Raw genomic sequence first — 22,637 nt, forward strand, 5'->3', positions numbered from 1 at the left:
AGTGCACTTTTTCTTGCAGAGTATCCTAGAAATCAAGGATCCTGGGATTCAACAGCTCCAATTAGCATGATTGATTGCATGAAAGGAACCGTCAAGAACTCTAGTTATTCAAACAAAATAAAAGAAAAAAATTGTCGTCAACAATAAAAGGAAATGATACAAACAACATCAAAACCAAATTTTGATCTAAGCATATCGACAATAAAAGGAAATAATACAAACAACATCAAAACCAAATTTTGATCTAAGCATATCAAACTCATCTGTCGAATGGCAATAACTAAAATCAAATAAATCTAGGGTAAGTGGAAAATTAGGAATTCAACTGCCTGCACTTTAGTTATTTGTCACATGGAGCCCAGAGGCCAGAAGTACTTCTCCATGTACATGTATTAACTGATTAAGCAAACCTAACTTTAATTAGATAAAAGCATGTGTAATAAGAAGTGGTGCCGGTGACCAATATTCTGCATTGTAATCAAATTATTATTTTGCGTGTATGCTGCATTATACGATCCTTGCTCCCCTCAAATGAAATGCATTAGAATGTACATAAGAAGCACTCACAGAGATGCATACAAATGAGCAACAAGAAACTTCTGAGCAATGTCACCAGAAAGATGCTGCTTTATGAAAGTTAGACAAACTATATTCAACCAGAGCAGTTTTTCTGGAGTTGAGTTATGCAGGGCTTTTATCCAACTTGAAAGAAAAAGGTTCTTGACGTGACTTTCCAATGCAGAGACTCTTGAACCACAACAACCTACTGAATTCTCCTCTTTGCTTCTTAGCTTGGGAGACTGCCTTGTTTAAAACAATTGTCCTCTGCTCCAATATAAGTACTCGCCTGATGGCCACAGAACTTGCTAGAGCCCAGGTTGACACACAGAAACAGAACATCAGATACAAGTAATAGATCTCTCTCTCTTTACTTCGTGAGCAGCATCAAGCGAAATGGACAACAGTATTCCTGTAGTTAGCAAGATTTTTTGCAAAGGCACTCCAACAATGCTGATGATCAGGAGGAGACCCATTGTCGTGAATGGTGGTGGTTTTGTTGTTACTGACCTCAGTCAAAATGTTGTTTTCGTCGTAGACGGTTGTGGAATACTTGGATCAAAGGGAAAGCTTATGATCAAAGATGGTGAAGGAGAACCAATACTATTCATTTCTAGAAAGGTAATTAAAACTCTTGGATATAGTACATGTTTTCTCTATTTCCCATTCTTTTGAGTGCTTCACCTGAACGAAAGTTAATTGATTAGGTCCAGAACTATATGCTCTATGAAGTTGTTCTAATTCCTATGAACTTCTTTATGTTGAGTTCCATACTTCAAGTACTTTTCAAGAGCTTATTTTGAGGTTTAGCTCTTAAATTTTGTGGAGAAGCTGGAACTTCTTTCTGCTCCGGTTCCCATTAACTATAAGGAAGGTAGATCTTAAAGAAGCAAATACTAAACAAGAAGGGTGCAAGTAACTTCAAGAACTTCTCTTCAGAAAATACAGAAACAAAACTGAAAAATGAAGGCACAAATACTTGCCCTCCAATGTCTTACTTCCTATATTTGTTTGACAATCACCATATTAAAACTCTCTACTGCAGGGAGGAATTGTCCAGGCCCTGAGCACTAGGAACAAATGGAATGGGTACTCAATGGATTACCAAGGAAAAGACAAATTGGTCTTTAGCCTAACTGATCCAAAATCATGCATAGCAAAAAGTGCTCCAATTAGAATTCATATTGAACCCAAGAGGCACTGCAAAAGTTGGGATTTTGAAATTGGTGGATCTTTTGCAGATAGAGATTGTACAATAATTGATTGCACTGGTAAAATAGTAGCCCAGGTATGCTATCCCATCCATACTTTCATAATCCCCTGCAAGCAAATATTTCCACCTCTATATTTCTTTGCAGAATTTTTTTTGTTACTAAATTGATTAAGGTATACATGTATTTTAGGCCGTGTTGTGAAACTACAGATCCGGATCATGATTAACAAGAACTAGTCCATGACAGCAAGAAAAACAAAGTCTATTCTACAGTAACGGTGCATTTTTTACTAAGAAGAGTGTTTAATCATTTCCAGCCATATTGCTTGCATGTTATGACTATGTACATGTTCGTGCAAGTCTATCTATGAAAGTGTAGAAGTGTTTGGGCATTTGCATGCATGCATGCCAATATTTGAGCGTCAGAGGGAGTGAGATCACAAGATATCTGTTCTGCAGATGGGTAGGGAAGAAATGATAGGAGGCAAGGACTTCTACCACGTGCAAGTGCAGTCGGGCCATGACCAGGCTTTCATCATTGGGGTGATGGCAATTCTTGACAACATACATGGAGAATCCACCAGATGCTGATAGCAGAATTTGCTCTTGTTCACAAGAGTAGACACTTATGTTCAATAGCACTGATCTTGCAACCTACTTTCATTTTGAAGTAAAAAATCGATACATGTTCACCAGCTGTTAGTGTAATCCTTGTGTGTTGGTAAGAGGTCAGTTAGTTTTATCTTTTTGCTATATCGGTTTGCAACAGCATGTCGGTCACTGTAGCAACAGTATGATGGTTACTGTATCAACACTATGGAGTATGGTGTTCACTGTAGCAACAGAGAGTGTTTTGAGCCTGTATAATGAGCTGAACCCCCTGGTTGTAGTATGCATTGAATATTCTAAATCCAATAGAAACTGTTAGCAACTAGAAAACTCCTGTACCTAATGTATGCTCGCGTGTGTTCTTCCAACCCACCTCTCGCAGGATTGAATCCAACAATTGGTATCAGAGCCAGGGTTGACGATCCCGGCGACATCGGCTCCTACGAGTGGTGTGGCTCTGAGTCCCGGGTGGCACTTCAACCGCCACGACGATTGTGACACCGAGACGTCAGTTGACACGATGTGGTCGTCTAGCAAGCAGTAAGGAAGGTTGGCGGCGCGTCGTACCCGATCCTCACACGGAGCAACGACGTCAACTGGAGCCTACTCATAAAGATCATGCTGTAGGCTAACGGCCTCTGGGATGCAGTGGAGTTTGGCAATTCAGCTTTCCAGGAAGACGACATGGTGCTGGAGGCCATCCTCCGTGTTATGGCCCACGAGATGATCGGCACGCTCACTATCAAAACGAGCACTAAGCAGGCCTGGGACACCATCAAATCGATGCGCGTCGGCGACAATCGCGTCCACAAGGCCTCGACGCAACAACTAAGGAAGGAATTCGAGGCAATCTCGTTCCAGGACAGGAAGACGATCGATGATTTCACGATGTGTCTCTCCGGCCTCATCACCAACCTCGCCACGCTCGGAGAAACGATGGAAGGACAGAAGGTGGTAGAAAAATATCTACGTGTAGTTCCCAAGAAATTTTCGCAGATTGCTCGTTCCATTGACTCTTCTCGATCTCTTGATGCTCACGCTGGAGGAAGTGACTAGGAAGCTAAAGGCGGTGGAGGATCGTTTCGATCCGGAAGAATCCCCTGCCATCAGCGGAAAGCTCCTCCTCACCGAGAGGCAATGCCTGTCGCCATGCACGCGCACCGCGGAAGAGAGGGGGAGGCGGTGGCTCCGATGGAAAGGAGGTCGTGTGATCTCTCCCGCGACAAGTGCCATAATTACAGCCGCTACGGCCACTGGGCCAAGGATTGCCGAACACCCAAGGAGCAGGATTATTTGGCCCAGGGTGAGGAGGAAGAAGACGAGCCTACGCTCCTGATGGCGCAGGTGTGCGCTCTCAGTGATGCGCAAGAGCCATCGCCAAACCATGTCCAACTCGACGAGCCACGCGCGTAAGTCCACCTTGGTGCGACGACGGCGACCACTTGGAGGGCTAGTACTTCGATACCGGTGCCACCAACCACATGAAGGGTCACCATGATGTCTTCGCGAAGCTTGATCGAAGTGTGGTGGGCTCCGTCCGTTTCGAAGATGGGTCGGTGCTCGACATCCGCGGTTGTGGCACCATCCTGTTCGCCAAGAAGAACGGAGAGCATAAGGCGCTCTTCGGCGTCTACTTCATCCCACGGCTGAAGAACAACATCATCAGCGTGGGCCAGCTAGACGAGGGCGGCTCCAAGATGCTGATCGAGGACGGCATCTTGTGGATCTGGGACCGCTAGCGTCGTCTCCTCGCCAAAGTTCGTCGCAGATGCAATCGGCTGTACATCCTGCGCCTCGACATTGCCCGTCCCATCTGTCTCGCGGCGCGCCACGACGAGAACGCCTGGCGGTGGCACGTGCACTACAGCCACAAGCTTCAACGCACTCTGGCGGCTAACGCACTCTGGCGGCTGGCGCGTCATGAGATGGTGAGAGGCTTACCATAGCGGGAGCTAGGACTGAAAATAAAACTCAAGGCTCGTGAGCCAGCTCAGGCTCGGCTCGTTTGGCCACTGAGCCGAGCCTTTGCGAGCCCGAGCTGGCTCGCGAGCTGCTCAGTCGCTGGACCATCAGAACACCAGGAGCGAAGCGACACACCCATGTCTGGCTGGTTGGGTGGTGCAGAGTAGCAGACCATATCCTAGAGCATCTCAGCGGCAGCCCCATCCCCTTTGACCATGTCTTAGAGCATCTTGTCGTACTCCTCCGAGCTCCATCCCCTTCAAATCTTCGATCGACAGGCCCACCCGCCCATGGCCACCGCCCTCCCGTCGAGATGGAGATGGGAAAGACAAGGAAGGGTTTGTGGTTCCCCCACGCACCTCTCGTCCCTAACGACGAGGTTGAGCGGTGCGAGGAGTGCGGTCTCCTTAGCCTCGGGGGCCCCGGAGTGGAGCATGGCAACGAGCGGCTCGACAGTAGCAGAGAGCTTGCGGCGGTGCCCGGCAAAGGCCCTGGTGAGCCTCCGCACTCCCGCGCGCGCAATCGGTTGATGAGCGCCCGCAGCGCCCTCACCGCCTCGAACAGTCGCTCCGTCGCCACCGGCAAGGCCTCCTCGGAAGAGCATGCTGCCCACCTGCACGTGGCTCCACCCAGCGCCGCCGCCCACCCGCCTATGGCCGTCGTCTCTCTGCTTGGCGCCGCCGCCCGCTCACCCATGGCCGTTGCCTGCCCAATGCCGCGGCCCTCCCGCCCCTTCTCTGCCCGTGGCCGCAGTCTAATTTGGGTCTCACCTTGGCTCGCAAGCCGGCTCGAGCCAGCAACAGCAACGAGCCCGAGCCGAGCCCATTTTTCAGCTCGATCATCTAACTAAGCCGAGCCGGGCTCAGCTCGGCTCTTTTCCACCCCTAGCTGGAGCACATCAAGCAGCTATGCGACATGTGTGTCACCACCAAGCACCGCCAAGCTCCGTCCTCGTCACAGGTAAGTATCGGGCGAAAGAGCGCCTCGACCTTGTCCATGGAGATCTTTACGGTCCCATCATGCTAGTGACACCAGGTGGACGCTGTTTCTTCCTACTGATAGTGGATGACGCCAGCCGCTATATGTGGCTGACGCATGTTGCCCGTCTGGAGTCTGTATGCATGCTGCTAGTGCTAGCTATCCAGGAGGAATGACTGGTCCATCACATGGATGTGAAATCAGCCTTTCTCAACAGCAAATTGGAGAAAGTGTATGTTGCGCAGCCACCGGGGTTCATTGTCTTCGGAGAAGAACACAAGGTCCTACGACTGTAAAGGCGCTCTATGACCTGCAACAAGCACTGCGCGCATGGAACACGAAGCTCGATAGCACTTTGAGGGCTCTTGGTTTCAAGCAAAGCGCACTCAAACATACAACGTACCGACACGGCTATGGCAACATGCTGCTTCTCCTTAGGGTCTACGTAGATGATATGATCATCATAGGATTGGCAAAGGGGGAAATTGATCGATTCAAGGTGGAGATGAAGACTCAATTCAGGATGAACGACCTCAATTTGCTCTCCTTCTACCTCGTTCACACGCGGTCGGATCTCGACTTCAGCGTCGGGTCTGTGAGCCGCTTCATGGAGAGACCAACTTAGGAGCATATGGTGGCCGTGAAGAGGATCCTGCGTTATATTGCCGGGACGATCAACTACGACTGCCGCTACGGGAAAGCAGAGGAGGGACGGCTGGTTGACTACAGCGACAGCGACCTCACCGGTGACATTGATACGCAGAAGAGCACTTATGGCACTCTGTTCTTCTATGGTGACAGCCTGGTGAGTTGGCATTCTCTCAAACAAAGGGTGGTAACACTGTCGTCCTGTGAAGCAGAGTATGTCGCCACCACCACTGAAGCTACACAAGGTGTGTGGCTAGCTCGATTGCTCGGTGACTTCAAGGGGAAGCCTGCCGACACCGTCGAGCTCAAGATTGACAACAAATCAGCTCTAACATTGAGCAAAAATCATGTGTTCCATGAGCGCAACAAGCACATCAATGTGCGCTACCACTTCATTAGAGGGTGCTTGTACAACAGAATTGTCAGTGTAGACTTCATTAGCACCAAGGACTAGCTCGCACACATCTTAATAAAGGTATTAGGGTGAGTTCGATTCCAGGAGCTTAGAGTTAGGACTGGAAAGGTCCAAATTAAACCTAAGCAAACACACAAGGCTTAGGAGGAGTAATGTTAGTGTAATCTTTGTGTGTCGGTTAGAGGTCAGTTAGTTTAATCTTTTTGCTATGTCGGTTTGCAACAGTATGTCAGTCACTGCATCAACAGTAACTTGTTTACTGTAGCAACAGTAAGCCGGTTTTGTGCCTATGTAATGGGTTGAATTCCCTCTGGTTGTAGTATGCCTTGGATGTTCTAAATCCAATAGAAGCTGTTAGCAGCTAGAAAACTCCTGTGTCTAGTGTGTGCTTGCGTGAGTTCTTCCAACCCACCTCTCGCGGGATCGAATCCAACACCAGCATCATCCTATTGTATCACCCACATTGTATATCATTTAGAGGCCAACTGATGATAGGAGCCTAGCTAGTACTGCCGCTCAATTATTTCTTTGATAAACAGAGAGGCACGTAACAAGCAAAAGAAGTATTAACCAAGTACACAGGTAGAACATCCCTGGTTCAGTGTTATCAACCTGCTATGTATATCCAATAGATAATTCAATACATAACAATTGCATTTTTCTTGAATTGTGATCAAAGTAGCTAAATGTGTACCTTGTACACTCAAAAGTAATGTTCAAAGATATACTTTAAGCAGAGAAAACAGAAAAAGGATTGCAAAAGTTTCAACTTATTAATTGAAAATTACAGCGAATGTTACCAACTGAACTTGGGCTTATCTGGAACAGCATAGTCTTAATTTCAATGCTGCAATGAGCTTAAGACCTCGCAAAAAGTGTGTTATCGAAAAGGCCTAGCAGATAAACCAATGTGAAACTTTCATTAAAAAAATTAAGTCCTTCCTTGGGTTTACCGATCCCAGTTCCTTGGACAATCTACTATTGCCCCTAAACAGGCCTAAGATTCTGTGAAAACTAGAAACTTGCTATCAAATACAAACATAGTTCAGAAGAAAGATACCCAGCGCCTTAATGGAAAGTTTAAAAATTGCAGAGCAAAAACTGTATACTCAGGCTTGTCTAGATATAGCTATTTGGAATTGAAAAATGCACAACAGCTGAACGGCGTGCATATCCTTTCCTGGAAAAATATTCTATATGAGGATGAACAATACACAGAAAGGAAAGAATACATATGAAGTACCTCTGCTAGAGAGTAAATTACTTCCATCAAGTTCTTCAAGCATTGAGTCTTCAACTGCTAACTCAATCTTATTCAGTTAACAATCTCCCAATCATAGCTGTTCTTGAATCTTCGCAAAGGTAACAACACATCTAAAGGAACTAATGCTCTGAAACCCAGGGAAGTGACCGATCATATACAGTGTTTAGAGGTGAATGGCAAGTATCCATGTGTTCAATTTCTGTAACATCACCGCAGCAGATCAGCACTATGGCACTTGTTCGACTCCTCTTCGTGAAACTCACTGAATCACTTCAATGAATACATGGAGCACCAAATAGCTTAACTTTTTCATTCTTACTCGCCATGAGCCATGAAGTTGGTTTGATTAATTTCTCATAGCTATGTAGGCTTGGTGCAACCAAGATCTCAATATTTATATTTGAGTTTCTTTTAGCTGAATGTCCTGCAAAAGAACAAATGTTTAAAGAAAAGTATAATGACTTCCAACCTTCAACTGTGTTTCATTGAATAAAACTGAAGAATGACAAGGCATGCTAAAAAATTAGGAATCATGTCAGTTAGGTCTTTAATTTAGAAAGAATCGCATTAGGACCAGTGCAGTAAAATCTTGCGCACAACATTTCTCTCAGATTAATCATTTTATCATATTTGTGATGTACTAAAACATAGAGAGGACATTAGGAAGGCTGTAGACATTCAAATCTTACGCGGTTTAAAGAACCAGAGTGCTGATTAGATAACTAAGAGTTGGAATGGAAATAGAGATAGTTTCAAAAACAAAATGTATTGGTTCGTATAGTGATGCAGGAGGCAACTACTAAAAAAATAATTAAAAAACTCACCAGAGCTTGTTCTTCTTATCTTGAGAAGAGCCAGTTGTGCTGCAGTATGCACCGGAAACAGTTAAGGTGCTCTTCCCTACATTCTCTATATCAGTACAATTCAACTATACAGCTACTGAAATATCTAGGCCTTGGCTCAGGGGAGAAGAAACTTTATGACTAGATTTAGCACGCCCTGAAGCAATAAGCATTATGTGATCCACCTCACTAGGCATCCCAGCCTTCAAAAGACAACTAATAAAAGAATTAACTGTAATATTGTCAGGGTAACACCCATTCTCCACCATTTTGTGGAACAATGCAATAGCTTCTGGTATCCTACCCTTCATGCAGTAACCAATTATTAGAATAGTATATGTATACTTGTCAGGACGACACCTTTTCTCTTCCATATCCATTAGGATCAAGTTTGCTTCATCCACCTTTCCGCCCTTGCACAGTATATCAATCACAGGGTTGTATATGAATGCTTGTGGTGCAATATCCGCTCTCATGTTTAATTCCCTCAGAAGATCAAGCGCTTCCTCTGATTTGTTCTGCTTACAAAGTGAGTGTATTATGATAGAAAAGGTGTACACATTTGGTTGAATATGATACCGAGCCATCTCCTTCCAAATCCTCATTGCACCATCGAGCTGTCCACACCGACAATATCCATCAATCAAAGAACTAAATGTCACAACATCAGGAGGGCAGCGACGGAGCATCATTTGCTGATACACTCCCACTGCAGATCCCATATCTCCAGCCTTTCCATATCCATTAATAAGCACATTGTAAGTGACTGCATTGGGTGCTGTCCCAGAACCAACCATGTCATTGTACACTGCCATTGCATCCTCCATCCTGCCAGCCTTACAATAACCCGAGATCACTGAGGTGTATGTCACAACATTGGGCATGCAAACACCATCCTTCTGGAGCCTCCTCAAGACCTCACAGCCCTTGTTCACCTCCTTCACTCTGCATAGCCCATCAACAAGAATATTGTGTGTGACAGTATCCGGTGAACAGCCAAACTCATCCATCCTTTCGACCAACTGGAGCGCCTTTTGGACATCCCCCACCCGACACACCCCCTTGATGACAACATTAAAACTCCAAACATCCGGGGTATACAATCCCTCCTGAACCCACCTCTCAAACAATGCAACAGCATCATGCGCCCGGCCATGGCCAATGAAAGAGTTCATGAGCCTGTTATACGCATACGGCTCGATGCAGCAACCAAACTGGGAGCCCTTTGAGAGCAAGGCCGCGGCGGCATCAAGAAGTCCAGCAGTGGTGCACGAGCCGACCACGAACGAGAGAAACCCCTCGTCGGGAAAGCACCCCGACTGGTCCGTCATTTGGTCGAACAGCTTGAGCGCGTTGCCGTGATGGCCCGACCTGCACAGCAACGCGACCACGTGGCGGTAGGAGTGCTCAGACGGGGGAACGGACAGCGGCGGGGAGTGCAGGGCGTCGAAGAGCCGGAGCGCGGAGGAGGCGCACGGAGCGAGGCGGAGCGCGGCCGCGGCGGCGAGATGGGAGAGCGCGAGGCCGCGGAAAGCTGGGAGGTGGTGCGGCCGGAGGAAGGCCGCGGCCACGAGCGCCTTGGCGATCCAGAGCTCGGCGGCGTGCGGCGGCGGCGGGTGGGCACCGGGGCTGGAAGAGTGGAGGAGTTGGATGAGGGGGTGGCGAGGAGGGAGGTGGAGGCGGAGGCGGAAGGCGCCGTGGAGACGAGGGAGCATCGGAGAATGCGGAGGCGGAGGCGGCGGAGCGTAAGCGAGGAGGAGGAGGAGGAGGCGACCGCGGTCATGGACTCAGGGCGAGGAGAGGAGGCATAGACGCCAGTGGTGCGCGTGGGAGGGAGAGGACTGAAGCGGCGGAGGGTTTTGGGGTTTTCATGGTGGAAAACGATGACGAGGGCAACGCTTTGGCATGAGACAGATTCAAAGTGCAAACCATTTCTTGTGCGTTTTATGAATTCGTTTCGTACACAATTTCTTGGAGGTTACGTTTTCAGGTTTGTTTTTCAATAATCACTGGACAAATAGCGTGAAACAAGCACAATCAGTGATGGAGTGTTTGGTTCGACTGCTCCCGTCGATCGAGCGTTTGGATGCCTAGACGAGTTCCCAGTGCTTTCACCCGCTCTTGCAGTTGCACGCGCGCGTGCAGGACGAGGGAGACGCAGGAATCGACCGTAGGTGAGATGCAGGCCCAATGGATGCAGCCGGTTGTGTGTTGGCCCACTCGTCAGCGACAGCGAGCCCTCTTATGCAGTCTCAAATTCAACCTACCAAACACAAACTCAAATTCAACCTGTATCCGCTCATCCAACCAATCAAACACTATTCTTTTCTAAAATACACCTCTCACATCCTACTTTCCCTTATCCAAAATATCGGTACATGTTAAGTCCATATTCATATAATATTTGACTAAATTTCCTACGCGTAATCTAACAAGTTAATATGGCTTAGAAGACCACCAAATGTTTGCGAGTGTGACAGGAAGATCCTGTTTAGCAGGTTGTAGCTTTTATAGCTTTACCTCATATCTAATGTTTATAAATTAATATAAAGTGGTTTAAGCTATTTTCAATCTAAAACATAAACAAAATGACTCACTTAAACATCTTCAATGTGATCTTAGCTCTACCTTTGTAGATTTATGAAGCTAGGAATACTCTATAAAAATCATGAAATTGAAGCTCTACTAAATAAAACCTAATAGTATATATATTTTGTTGATCTTAATATTACGAGTAGTATAGGCATGTAACGTTCAAGCACTTTAGCTCAATTGTAGGGGAAAAAATCTAAAATTAGATAACATACGCGATCATATTTGTCGAAATAGATAACATATCGTCGAATTTATAATTTTAGTATTCGTATTCGGCACTCGTTTACCGAAAACTGAGTTTCGGTATACCGTACGTCGAAAAAACGTGGGCTCAGCCATATTCAGCACACGAGCTGCCGAATACGACACCGTAGCCTATATTCGACACCTCGTATGCCGAATATGGTCTGTACTGGCTACGGACACTTTGATACTGCCATTTTATGCCGAGAAGTGTTGCGTTATGTAACACTTCGTGTTTGTTATTTTATGCCGGGACCGGCTGCATCACGTAACGTCCGTCGACAGAGATAGAAAGAGGTGTGTTGTCATTTCATGTTTGAAGCTCTGTTATATAGTCACTTCGTGTCTAAAGATAGAGTCATGATAGAAGTGTTGTCATTTTATACTTAAAGCTCTAGTCATTTTTTGTCTAAAAGTTGAGTCAAAACACTAATGTAGCAATTGCCAAGTATGGATAAAATTAGAAAATATTTTCTAATTTAAATGTATATTTCAAAATTCTTAATTCAACATGTAGTCTCAAAGTCTGTGAGCAGCCTTTAACACCTAGCCATGTTTGAAGATGCACGGTTTAAAATATAGTAGTGGTAATATTCCCCCTTGTATCATTGATCTCAAGATGTATAGTGCATAGCTGTTAATTACCTAGATCATCTTAAGATGGCGGTGGAAAGTGGCAACGTAAACTAGTGAAAAAATGTCAGTTGTGCTAGTACATGTTATCAGGGTAAGATAGTTGTCGTCGCTGAGGTGGTGATTGGAAGTTGTAAGGATAGGTAGAAGCAAATACATCATAATATTCATGATCCTCAGTGTCCTCCGGAGATGGAGGCCTCGGAGGGAGTGGTCGTTGTGGCATGAAATCATTGTCCTTATCGTCATCTTGAGCTATCATGGTAGGAACACGTCCTATTTCCTTATTGGTCATACGCCATGTCGATGCGGTGCGTGAACGTTTTGCAGTGTTCCTTGAACCTTCTCCTGTATTGCTGCTGGAACATTGTGGCATTGGTGGTATGAAATCATCGTCCTTATTAATCTCGTCATTTTCTAGTTAAATAGTAGATGGCACCCTTGTACCCCTTAGATTCGCTGATCTTTGTCGTCTTCTATGCGAACCAGGGATCACACCCCCGCAGAAGAGCATATACATCACCAAGAAGTTTGGGATTTCTTTGTTGATCAACTCAGCGTATTTCGAGAACGCCTAACGCAAAAGAGGAGCATTTGAATCAATGAAAAAAGATAAGTATCGTGACCAAATAGAAAATAATAAACCTAAATGTGGGATGCATTGATCAGGCAACATCACCATCTATCTTTGCCTCATAGAGAAACCTAGCACAGAAGGATGGTCAGCTATTTCGCACACCCTGAAATACATTTGATGTCGCTCATGCAAGAGGGCCCTAAGGTCACCGGTGGTTAAATGTTGGAGCGGAGCGGTTAATGCGGAACATAAGAGTCTTACATGCAATTTGGACACAACTTGGATTAGATTGTTCTCTTTGAAGGGATCATCCTTCCCTCCACACATAAGCTGCAATGAGGCATTTAATGTTATATCGATCATTGTATGTGTCTACAAAAAGGCTGTACTAGAAGATCCCGTCATAGATTTATTGCTCCTTAACTACAACGCTCTGGCTCTCCACCAAAGCACGAATCCCTCATTATTTAAGAAACATTCAATATCATAATTAATATGTAACAATGCTTAATAAATAAGTAATAAATAAAGTTATGTGCCATAATTATTTCACAAATATTAAATAAATTAAAAATAATTACATTAACAATATAGTAAATAAGAATAATAGAGATGACTACGAAAATAAAGTGAATAATGCATGTGTCATGAACAAATACAAGTGCACTACCTACTCAACGACAACAACACAGTACGTAATCCCCAGGAGTGTAAGCGTTTGGCAGGTGTATGGCCCTCATCCCAGCGGCATACACTAGCCCCTGCCACGCGTGCCCTTGCTCATCATTGTCATCGTCCTGACCTGTTGGACCCCCACTGAACGTGTATCCAAACCTACTAACTCGGTCATGCATGTACCATGATGAAAGATCCTCACACAGAAGTGTGGATGCCTGTAGTACGTGCTCCTATGAAGTTTGGTGTGCCGAAGTCTCACCATGTTGGTACCACTGCAAACCATCAGGTTCATCAGGATATTAGGGGTATTGGCCGCTTAGAAGCTCGACAAAGCTACTGGCCTATATTGCAGCAGCCCAGTCAAAATTATGTGGGCCGCTCCAGTTAGGCATATGCTGTATGGAGTCAATGATGTCCTCGTGACGAGTCGATACTACACGCAGAGGTGTCATCATAGTATGAGAAGGTTGTGTCCACTACAGGGACTGCAAACCCAGTGTACACTGCTCGGGCTCATGAGCCTCCGTGTACTCCTCGGATTCAGCATCGGAACGTGACACATGATGCTCTGTAGCTGAAGGACCCTCTCGCGACTGTGCTCGAACGGGTTCCTCACGGGCGTTGGACGAGCGCCTGTTGTGGGAGGCACGGGATGAGTCCATGGTTGGTAGGTCGTACCCCCTCAAACGCGGGGCACAACCACCTAGGCCACTTAACGCGGATACCAAACGAGACCATATCGTCCTCATTTAGTCTCAGAGAGGGTTTTGATCCCTTCGTGTTGATGACCCGCTTGCTTCCCCACAAGCTTGCTCCACCTGCGTATGCATTTGGTATGTCGTTTCAGTCTGTATAAGATGAGGGTCATGTCAATAATATATAGGTTTAACTAATGAAAATTGTTAGAAATACCGCATCACTTACCGCAACATGAAAAAGGCGGGAACGATCCTCGGGGAAGGGTCTGGGGGCTAGCTCTACAAGTTCGCTGAGTAAGGTGGCATGCGTGCGTGAATGGTACCACGAAGTGTACTCCCAGTACGTGTCATCGTCGTATTGTCCAGTAGAAATGATGACATCCACTGCGACTAACTCGATCCACCTGTACATGTGCTCGGCATTAATGGATGACCAGTCTTGCATGCCTACGGTCCCCTGTGCTCTCCTCATATACGTGACATAAATAATTATAATTTCTTAATATGGATCACTTAAGGTAATAACTCACTTACTCGTGTGCCCGTCCAGCGTCTCATGGGGAAGGTACTAGAACCAACTATCAGTACCTGAACTGCCTCTGTACATGCTCACGAGAATAAACTTCCATGTTATTCATGTACAATAAGAAGTATCTAGTCATCCATAAATATGAGTCACGCAAACAAGAGGATGCGATGAGACCTCCAGTCACAATTTCAACCACACATGCCAAACGTCATGGATCTCACTCCACGATATCGGCGCTAAGGACATCTAGATCACTGATTACCTGAGAGTAGTTACCATGGTCTTGTTGCTGACTCCATCTCAGCCTTGCATGAATCTACTGATACCCTATCATAGACCTCATGTTATCTACAACGCCATCAGAAATGGGAACAGGATAATAGCTCTTGCTCACCCAAGGTGGACAAACCGGGAGGTACTCCCAACTCCATAGCTGTAACAGTTGTAGGCAGCCTGAAACAGATCCATTTTTCTTTGATTGCTGGGTTGCGACACACAATCCTCTGTACGTAGCAGCCAGCACAGCCAATTCCCAACTGTAAGATGTTGGCTCATAAGGACGTAACGTAAGCTGACGTGCTAACCATACAATACGAGAGAGGACATAATCGTCTGCCATGTTACAGAACATAATGTCTCCCAGCAGGATGTACAAGTACACTTCACAATGCTGCATAACTATAGCCTTGTTTGCATGCGGTGGTCATGGACTGAATTGTGGTAGAACATGAATTCAGGACTTGGAGAGGCCAACATCCTTCATATCGTATTGCACACCAAACCTACAAAATACAGAGGGTCAGTGAAACATGAATAGCACTAGGGCATATGAAGTGAATTGATAACAAATAATTACCTGTCATGAATGTAACTCTTCCACTTCTCCTTTGTTGGTTGCGAAACTATTAATGGGGCACCCCTGATCGGCAGTCCGGTCAGCATGGCCACGTCCCTCAATGTTACAGTCATCTCGCCAAAAGGAAAGTGAAACGTGTGCGTCTCAGGATGCCACCGGTCCACAAGAACTCTGAGCAGTGACACCTCAATCGGTGGGAGAGGTGTCATGCCACCACCCGCCATGACAGCTTCGGCCATCAAGAGAGCGAACGGTAGTAGTCCTACTCATGCGACTGGCTCGTGGAATCGAAGGTCTAACTCCTTAATCGTGTGCACACTCCTGGCACGCAACAGAACCAACTGCAAAGGTATCCAATACATGTACTGAGTAAGTAACTAATTATCGTGGCAATTCAAAGCACATATAATCGTTGCACCTGCTGCCCTATGAAAATCATCCTCCCTTATGGTTCTCGTTGTACCGCGACTGAAGAAGCTCGGGAAGACGACTGTGAGCCATGACAATGATTTCAAGCTTCATGATTCAGTTAAAAAACAACATAAGACAACAATTATTATGTGAATAACAACGATACCAGTACCATACAGTATATTACATGAATATATATGTGATGTCAGTACCATTATGATATATTACAAAATAGGTAGTACAACTAATAGGTGAATAACAATTTAGAATACAATCTATGTCTGCGATCAACTTCATAAAACAAACTAAATTACAACAACTCTAATACAATATAGGTTGATCGTGGCCTGATAGTTTACTGCCGGGTCGGACAAGTCCTCCTATCATGGCTAGGTTATTTGCAAATTTTGCACTTGCGTAGGCCGTCAATAGCATCTGCTGCATCCATATCACATTGCAGCCTCGTGGCTTTAGATCTTCTAGGATCTGTGTGTCATGCTCGGGGATAAGGTACCCACTTACGCCCCTCGATCACTTTGTAGTTGCTTCCGATGTTGAATGAACGTATCTTTGTAAGTCATGTGCTCCTTAATGCATCGATCGTGGAGTACGATGATACGTACTGTGATCCATCGTTGTCGCCCATGTCCCTGCAAGTAGCAAAGACATGGGAGCACGAGATATGATGCAGATTTGGCTTATTGCATGTGCACTTCACCTCGTGAGGCCCAAATTGACATTGTTGTATGGTGTCCCCCGCGCTATATCCTGAAGCATACCTGCGGCGATACATGACCTCGAATTCATTATTGGTCAGGTCGTAGATCCTAGTCTGATGAAAGTGTATCTTGTTCCTCCTTCTGAATATGATTTTCTCCACCTTAGGTACGAACTGCGTGCTGCACTCCATAGCAGCTATACCACGATCTTGAAAATAGTCCGCCGCTCTATAGAATATGAGCTCAATGATGGCACACAACGGGAGACCTCGTACACCCTTTAGGACATTGTTGAACGCCTCCGTTATGTCCGTTGTTATGGTGTACATAACATGAGAGACACTAATTTTAGAAGAGATATTTGTATAACAAAGGGTAGAATACGATCATTAAAATGTTATGTGCTAACCTGGCACCGTGAACATCATGGATTAGGACCCAATGCTCCACCGACTTTCCCGCTATCCCCTGGCTAAACGTAGCACATGAACGGCTAACGATAGTTTGTCCCCCCACCATTTACGTCCGTAGATGGTCCTCCTGTGCTTCCTGCTCTGCCATCATCTTGCGAGTGATCTCATTTAACTCTCTCCATATCTCGTTGAACTTCGCTTGCTGGTTCTGAAAACACAACTATTTGAACCTCTTTACAAGAGTCTTGTTGTGGTACCTTGTGTATAAGTTCGTGCCCAAGCGTCGCATGCACCACCTTCTCTCCACATCAGGCCATGCAACAGAGTATTTTGTGCTGTCATGCAACACGTCAACGCATGCAGAATGTGTTTGTTACGAACTGAGATGATGCAAACTCGTTCCTTATTGGCCACGACATGTGTCCTCACCAAGGTAAGGAACCACAACCAACTATCATTGTTCTCACTCTCAATCATTGCAATCGCAGGAGGAATGATCTGATTATTTGCATATATCGTCATCACTGTCATAAGGTTACCATGTTACTTGCTGCTAAGAAATGTGGCATTCACGTATACAACCAGCTTGCGATGTCTGAAAGCTCCGATGCACTATCCAAAGGACCAAAAAACCTAATGAGGTATCGGTCAGAAGTGCTGTATGACCCATCATCCAACTTGATCGGCTCATTCGTCATGACCCACTGAGTCCCTGAATTCATCATGGTAATCTTTAGCATCAGCCTCAGAGCATAGTTGTAAGACTCTTCAAAACTTCCAAATAGCATCTTCAACGCCTTTTGTTTCGATCACCACGCGGTGTGGTAATTGATAAGCATACTCATCTTAGTCTGCACCTCCTTCATAATGGATTTTGGCGACAAACATATGTTTGTGCCAACAAGGGTGATGAGGAGTTGGGCTATGAACCTCGCATCAACGGCGTGGCTCACATTCCTAATAACCTCTTCGCTGCATGTATGTGGGGTGTGCCTACTGAGCACAAAATAGTTCTCATATTTTGGCTTATGTGCTCGTACGAAGTAAGGACAATTCAGGTGCTTGATACACCTAACCTCATACTCCGTAGGGTTAGATCGGCCGTACTTATGGTCTCTTCTTGTGATTACAACATAGTTGCTAATAAAGTGAATGACCTCCTCCCTGTTACAAAACCATTGTCTGACCTGAATGTCGTTATTTTGGTATCCCCAGTTAGATAGGGTGTTATACTCAACGACGGCACAATCCAGCAGCCCAGAACCATGGAAGTACTGGATCGCTAGCACCGATTCATCGTTGTCAACAACTTTTTCATCCTGCTACCACCAGCTTCATCATCCATGCATCTTGCATCTACCTCATAAGGGTCCACTCCAACTCCCTCTGTACCAGAACTGCCCTCCCTGATATGCCCTCCTACCTTTTCATACATCACATGCTGGCCTAAATCTTCCACGCTAGTCACTGCATCACCTTGCATCAGTCGTGACACTATATTTACATACACTCCCATTTCAAAGTTCTCCTCCAATGCCTTGCGTGAGTACAAATATCATGCATTGTTCCTTATCATCTAAAACAACGTATGAATAACGACTGAGCTGTTTAGAACAAGATGTGGCCGCACACCCTCTAGTATAATATTATATAACTGTTGGTTCACACATAAAAGGCTCATAACATGTGATTTCAGCTATCTAGATCAATAGGTATCTCAATCATACTCTCTATGTGCTCGCAATTTTGAATTGATACGAGTCTTCCGAGCAAAATAGCGAGACGTTCTCCAAAATAAATATAGATAGTCATAGCGTATCTACTTAACGAATGTATATGTTATAAAATAACTACTTATATATATATATATACGGTACACTATTAATTACACCATCGATAAATAATACATACATTAACCTAAGTGATTAAGCTAATTAATCAAATCAGTTCTGTTAAATTAATTACTCAAATTAATTATACAACTCTAATAGCTCTAATTAAATTACGTAAATACTCTAATTATACGGGTTAATGACATGCATACAATTATACTAAGAGAATAATCTAATTACACCGATTAAACAAAGTCAATAATATATTTATACTGACTAATTAAATTCATATAATCAAACAATTCAAATGATCTAAATACTTTAATTTATCAACTCAATATAATTTAACATATTAATCAATCTAATTACTCTAATTACTATTATTAATCTAAGTATTAATTACATACATAATCTAAGTACTATAATTTATCAAATCTAATTGATCGGCTTAAATAATCTACTTACTCCTATTATTATTACTAATCTATATTAATTACCTACATAATCTAAGTATCTACTATAACTGATCTCGCGCTACTGCTCCTCCTCTCCTTGCGATACTGCTCCTCGCCTCGCGTTACGCTGCTACTCCTTCCCACCTCACGTTGCGCTGTTGCTCCTCACCTTGTGCTCCGCTGCTCGCCTCTGTTGCTCCTCGCCTTCTCACTCCTCATTTTATAGCGGGTTGCAGGCAACACGATGCACCGAAAGCACTGACAATAACAAAACGACGCTCCGACGCGCAAAAAAGAAAGCAACATACATGCATATTGGCCATTTGCGCAGAAAGCAAACACCGAAGTGACAATGACGCAACAAAAGCGAAACGTGATAGTTGGGCCCATCCATATTTGCCACCTCATATGCCGAATACAACTGATTTTCTGTACATGAGATGCCGAATATGTGTTGCAGTGCTATATTCAACACGCGTGTTGAATATGGCTGGACCCGCGTTTTTTCGACGTACGCCGTACCGAAAGTCAGTTTTCAATAAATGAGATGTCGAATATAAATACTAAAATTATAAATACGATAATATATTATCTATTTTAGAAAATACTATCGTATATATTATCTAATTTTAGATTTTTCTCCGATTTTAGGGCGTGCGTGTGAAGCATGAATCCTACTGTCTCAATTGTAGGATCAATCCAATCCACGCGTTTTGCAAACATCACAAACGGATGCGGCTGTGCAGTATCTAAAGACGTGAGGGGGCGATGAGCAAAATCGCCGCATTTCTAGATTACGGCCGGGTGGCGGCGTGGCGCGGGCCGGCCGCTCCGCCCCTTCCTCCCCATTCTGTCGCTCCGCCGCCCAAATCCACCGTAAGAAAGGGGGCCTCCTCTCCTCACCTACTCTCTATCTCCTCTCGATGGCCTCGAGCTCGGGCGGCGGCGGAGGCGCCGAGGGCGGCGTTGGGGAGGGGCCGACGATGCTGGACGAGCTGTACCAAATCAACGTGGTGCCGGCCGAGCTGCACTTCAAGTTCCGCAAGGAGCTCCAGGGCCTCCGCGTTGGCCTCAACCTCGAGGTCTCATCTCTCTCTTCTCGTCGCCCTTTTAAAACCCTAACCCTTAAGCATTGGATATGAATTGAGGTCATTCGTAGATTTGCCTGTTCTTTCCCCCATAATCATTTTCATCTGACAGTAAAAAGGATTTCACAAGAATCTCCTTGGATTTGGAAATGTTAAATCTTGGGGACAATTGTGCATTGGAAATAGTTTACTCGTCCTAACCTTTCTGTCCCTTCACACTGGGCATAACATCCACCTGATCATAATCTTGCCAAGGTGGAATTATAGGGTTACGTTGTCACAGTGGTTGTTATTACTCAGCGTTGTGTGAAACCTTTTTCTTATGTCGCAGTGTCTAAATGTGATGATGTATCTTCTTTCAGTTCTATAACCTTGAGGTGAATGATTTCGAGGCGAAGATAGTTCTTAAGCCCCTGGACTACGACCGCAAGTGGAAGTTCCAGTACAAGCCCATCAGTGGTGACATACAGCTGCTTTCCAAGAAGATACCAGTTACAAAGTTTCTCAATCTACAGGTTATTTTTCTCTCACCCGAATCATAATTGCACGGCGCTTTTGTGATTGCTAATTTATACTATTAACCTGCATCTCCCTTACAATATGTGTTTGATGGTTCACTACTGATGTTAACTTGTCGATGTGGCTGCAAATTATGCGTGCGATGCTTACTTGAATGCATGGAATTGATGCGAGTAGAATTTAGAAATAAAAAGATTAAGAGTTGAGGCAGTTTGGGCACCAGGTTTGGAGTGCTAGAAAACTTATCCATGTGTGTTCCTTGCCATGATTCTGATTGCGTAACGTTGAAGAAAAATATCTTGTACCGCAATTGGGGACAACTATTTTCTATAGAAACCGCCACTTGTATATGCATCGACTTTGATCACAATATTATTTAGAAACTTCCCCTTGGCATCCATCAACTTTTATTACAAGAAGCTTGAGTGGCCCTGTTAATTTCTTAGTTTATGTGAAACATGGGACTACCTAAATGATGAGTAGATGTCTTTCTCTTCCTGTGATTTAGAAACTTTTCACGAGCAAATGGGAGAAATTAAAAACATAATTTCCTCAGTATGCTATAGGCCATCCCTAGGGTTGCTATTTGCTCAGTTTTCAATCTCAGCGGCATATTGGTCATTAAAAATGGTTCACAAAATATTATCATGTTTATTTTCTTCCCATTTACATCAGAAACAGATTGTGGTCCATTTTTCCTAGCCTGAGATTATATTCGGCATTGTTTCTCGCTTGCAAAAATAACGCAGTAGCTATCTGCATCTAATTAGGAAAGATCAGGTTAATTGGCCATACCACACATGATCAACATGGCCAACTCCATAAATGGCAAAGTGATTAAAATCAAATACTCTAGAGAGTTCACTTTGATTGGGGAAGTTTCTTTTGTGACATACTGGCATATAAATTTTAATAGCAATGGTAATTCAGGTTGGCATTGGTCACAATTATCATCTGAATGCAACTGGATGGAAGTGGAAGCTTTCTACTTGCCTGGGAGGAGATGGAGTCTCTCAGATAAGAAACAAATCAAAATTCAGCATGTTCCCAGGGTTTGATTTGAGAATTGGATGGAAAGCTGAATACGTGCTTCCTGAGATTCATGGGTAAGTCCGACTCAGTCACTCTGACACATTAAATTGCTTGTAAGTAGACACCGTTACAAGAAGTCGACATGTCCTAGTATGTATGAAAACCCACTGACAAAATAATTTGAACTCACAAACACAGCAAGTACAACTGTTGTCATCTTTGCTCCATGCAGGGCGGTTGGCACCGGAGAACCTGCCTTCAGTATGAACTACGGACGACTGCAAGCATCTATAGATCGGATTGAGGCTATAGTTACTCAGTCAGATCGGTATTGATCTCCTAACTCCTATCATGGAAGTCGAAGCAAGAGGAGTTTATCGGCAACAGTTATATTTGTTTTTGAGGTTTTTGTATCTGATGTACAGCAATTAGCGAACTGTTCTTTTAGGACTACTTGAGTACATTGAGTTTCTTCAAACCCTTGCGCGGCATTTCTTGTTTCGGAAAGCATAATGGATACTGTTCATGCTGCCTGTCTTTAGCATTTGGACCGTCTTACTAAAGACTGGTTGTATTTTCGCACTAGCAGCGCAATGGTCAGTCTGACTAGTGGTGCTGTGCTACGATGTGAAATCTAGAGCTTGTTTGATTTGCTACCCTAGCAAACCTTACCAAATATTGGTAATACCCTTATGTTTTGGCCCCATTTGATCCAGTGCCAAATTTTGGCATGCCCAGCTACAGTCAACGCGAAGCTGAGGGCGAGCCGTGGGTGAGCAAAACGCTCGCCACGTTTTGGCAGCTGCAGCAGCATACCGTGATGGCAATAATTGCTGGTAGACTTTGTTGAACAGGCTTATAGCTCCTAAA

General features: G+C 44.6%; 4 protein-coding genes across 4 annotated transcripts; 3 read left to right on the forward strand and 1 right to left on the reverse strand.

The window, feature by feature from the left end:
* The first annotated feature begins 821 nt into the window (after positions 1 to 821).
* On the forward strand, positions 822 to 2,577 carry LOC133889187 (protein LURP-one-related 6-like). The gene is made up of 3 exons (XM_062329666.1): positions 822 to 1,179; positions 1,604 to 1,846; positions 2,231 to 2,577. Exons 1-3 carry the CDS (start codon positions 955 to 957, stop codon positions 2,360 to 2,362), a joined length of 600 nt encoding a protein of 199 aa, XP_062185650.1. The 5' UTR covers positions 822 to 954; the 3' UTR covers positions 2,363 to 2,577.
* Positions 2,578 to 5,951: 3,374 nt separating this feature from the next.
* LOC133889488 (secreted RxLR effector protein 161-like) lies at positions 5,952 to 6,422 on the forward strand. Its single transcript, XM_062329991.1, has one exon. It carries the CDS (start codon positions 5,952 to 5,954, stop codon positions 6,420 to 6,422), a length of 471 nt encoding a protein of 156 aa, XP_062185975.1.
* Positions 6,423 to 7,135: 713 nt separating this feature from the next.
* On the reverse strand, positions 7,136 to 10,385 carry LOC133888572 (pentatricopeptide repeat-containing protein At2g06000-like). The gene is given in 3 exon segments (XM_062328870.1): positions 7,136 to 8,071; positions 8,472 to 10,234; positions 10,237 to 10,385. Coding segments are annotated over 2 exon segments (1,695 nt in total). The 5' UTR covers positions 10,273 to 10,385; the 3' UTR covers positions 7,136 to 8,071; positions 8,472 to 8,575.
* Positions 10,386 to 19,901: 9,516 nt separating this feature from the next.
* LOC133888573 (uncharacterized) lies at positions 19,902 to 22,300 on the forward strand. The gene is made up of 4 exons (XM_062328871.1): positions 19,902 to 20,210; positions 20,579 to 20,731; positions 21,666 to 21,841; positions 22,000 to 22,300. Exons 1-4 carry the CDS (start codon positions 20,052 to 20,054, stop codon positions 22,100 to 22,102), a joined length of 591 nt encoding a protein of 196 aa, XP_062184855.1. The 5' UTR covers positions 19,902 to 20,051; the 3' UTR covers positions 22,103 to 22,300.
* The last annotated feature ends 337 nt before the right edge of the window (positions 22,301 to 22,637 follow it).

The sequence above is a fragment of the Phragmites australis genome, chromosome 13, assembly GCF_958298935.1.
Source record: "Phragmites australis chromosome 13, lpPhrAust1.1, whole genome shotgun sequence".
NCBI lineage: Eukaryota > Viridiplantae > Streptophyta > Magnoliopsida > Poales > Poaceae > Phragmites > Phragmites australis.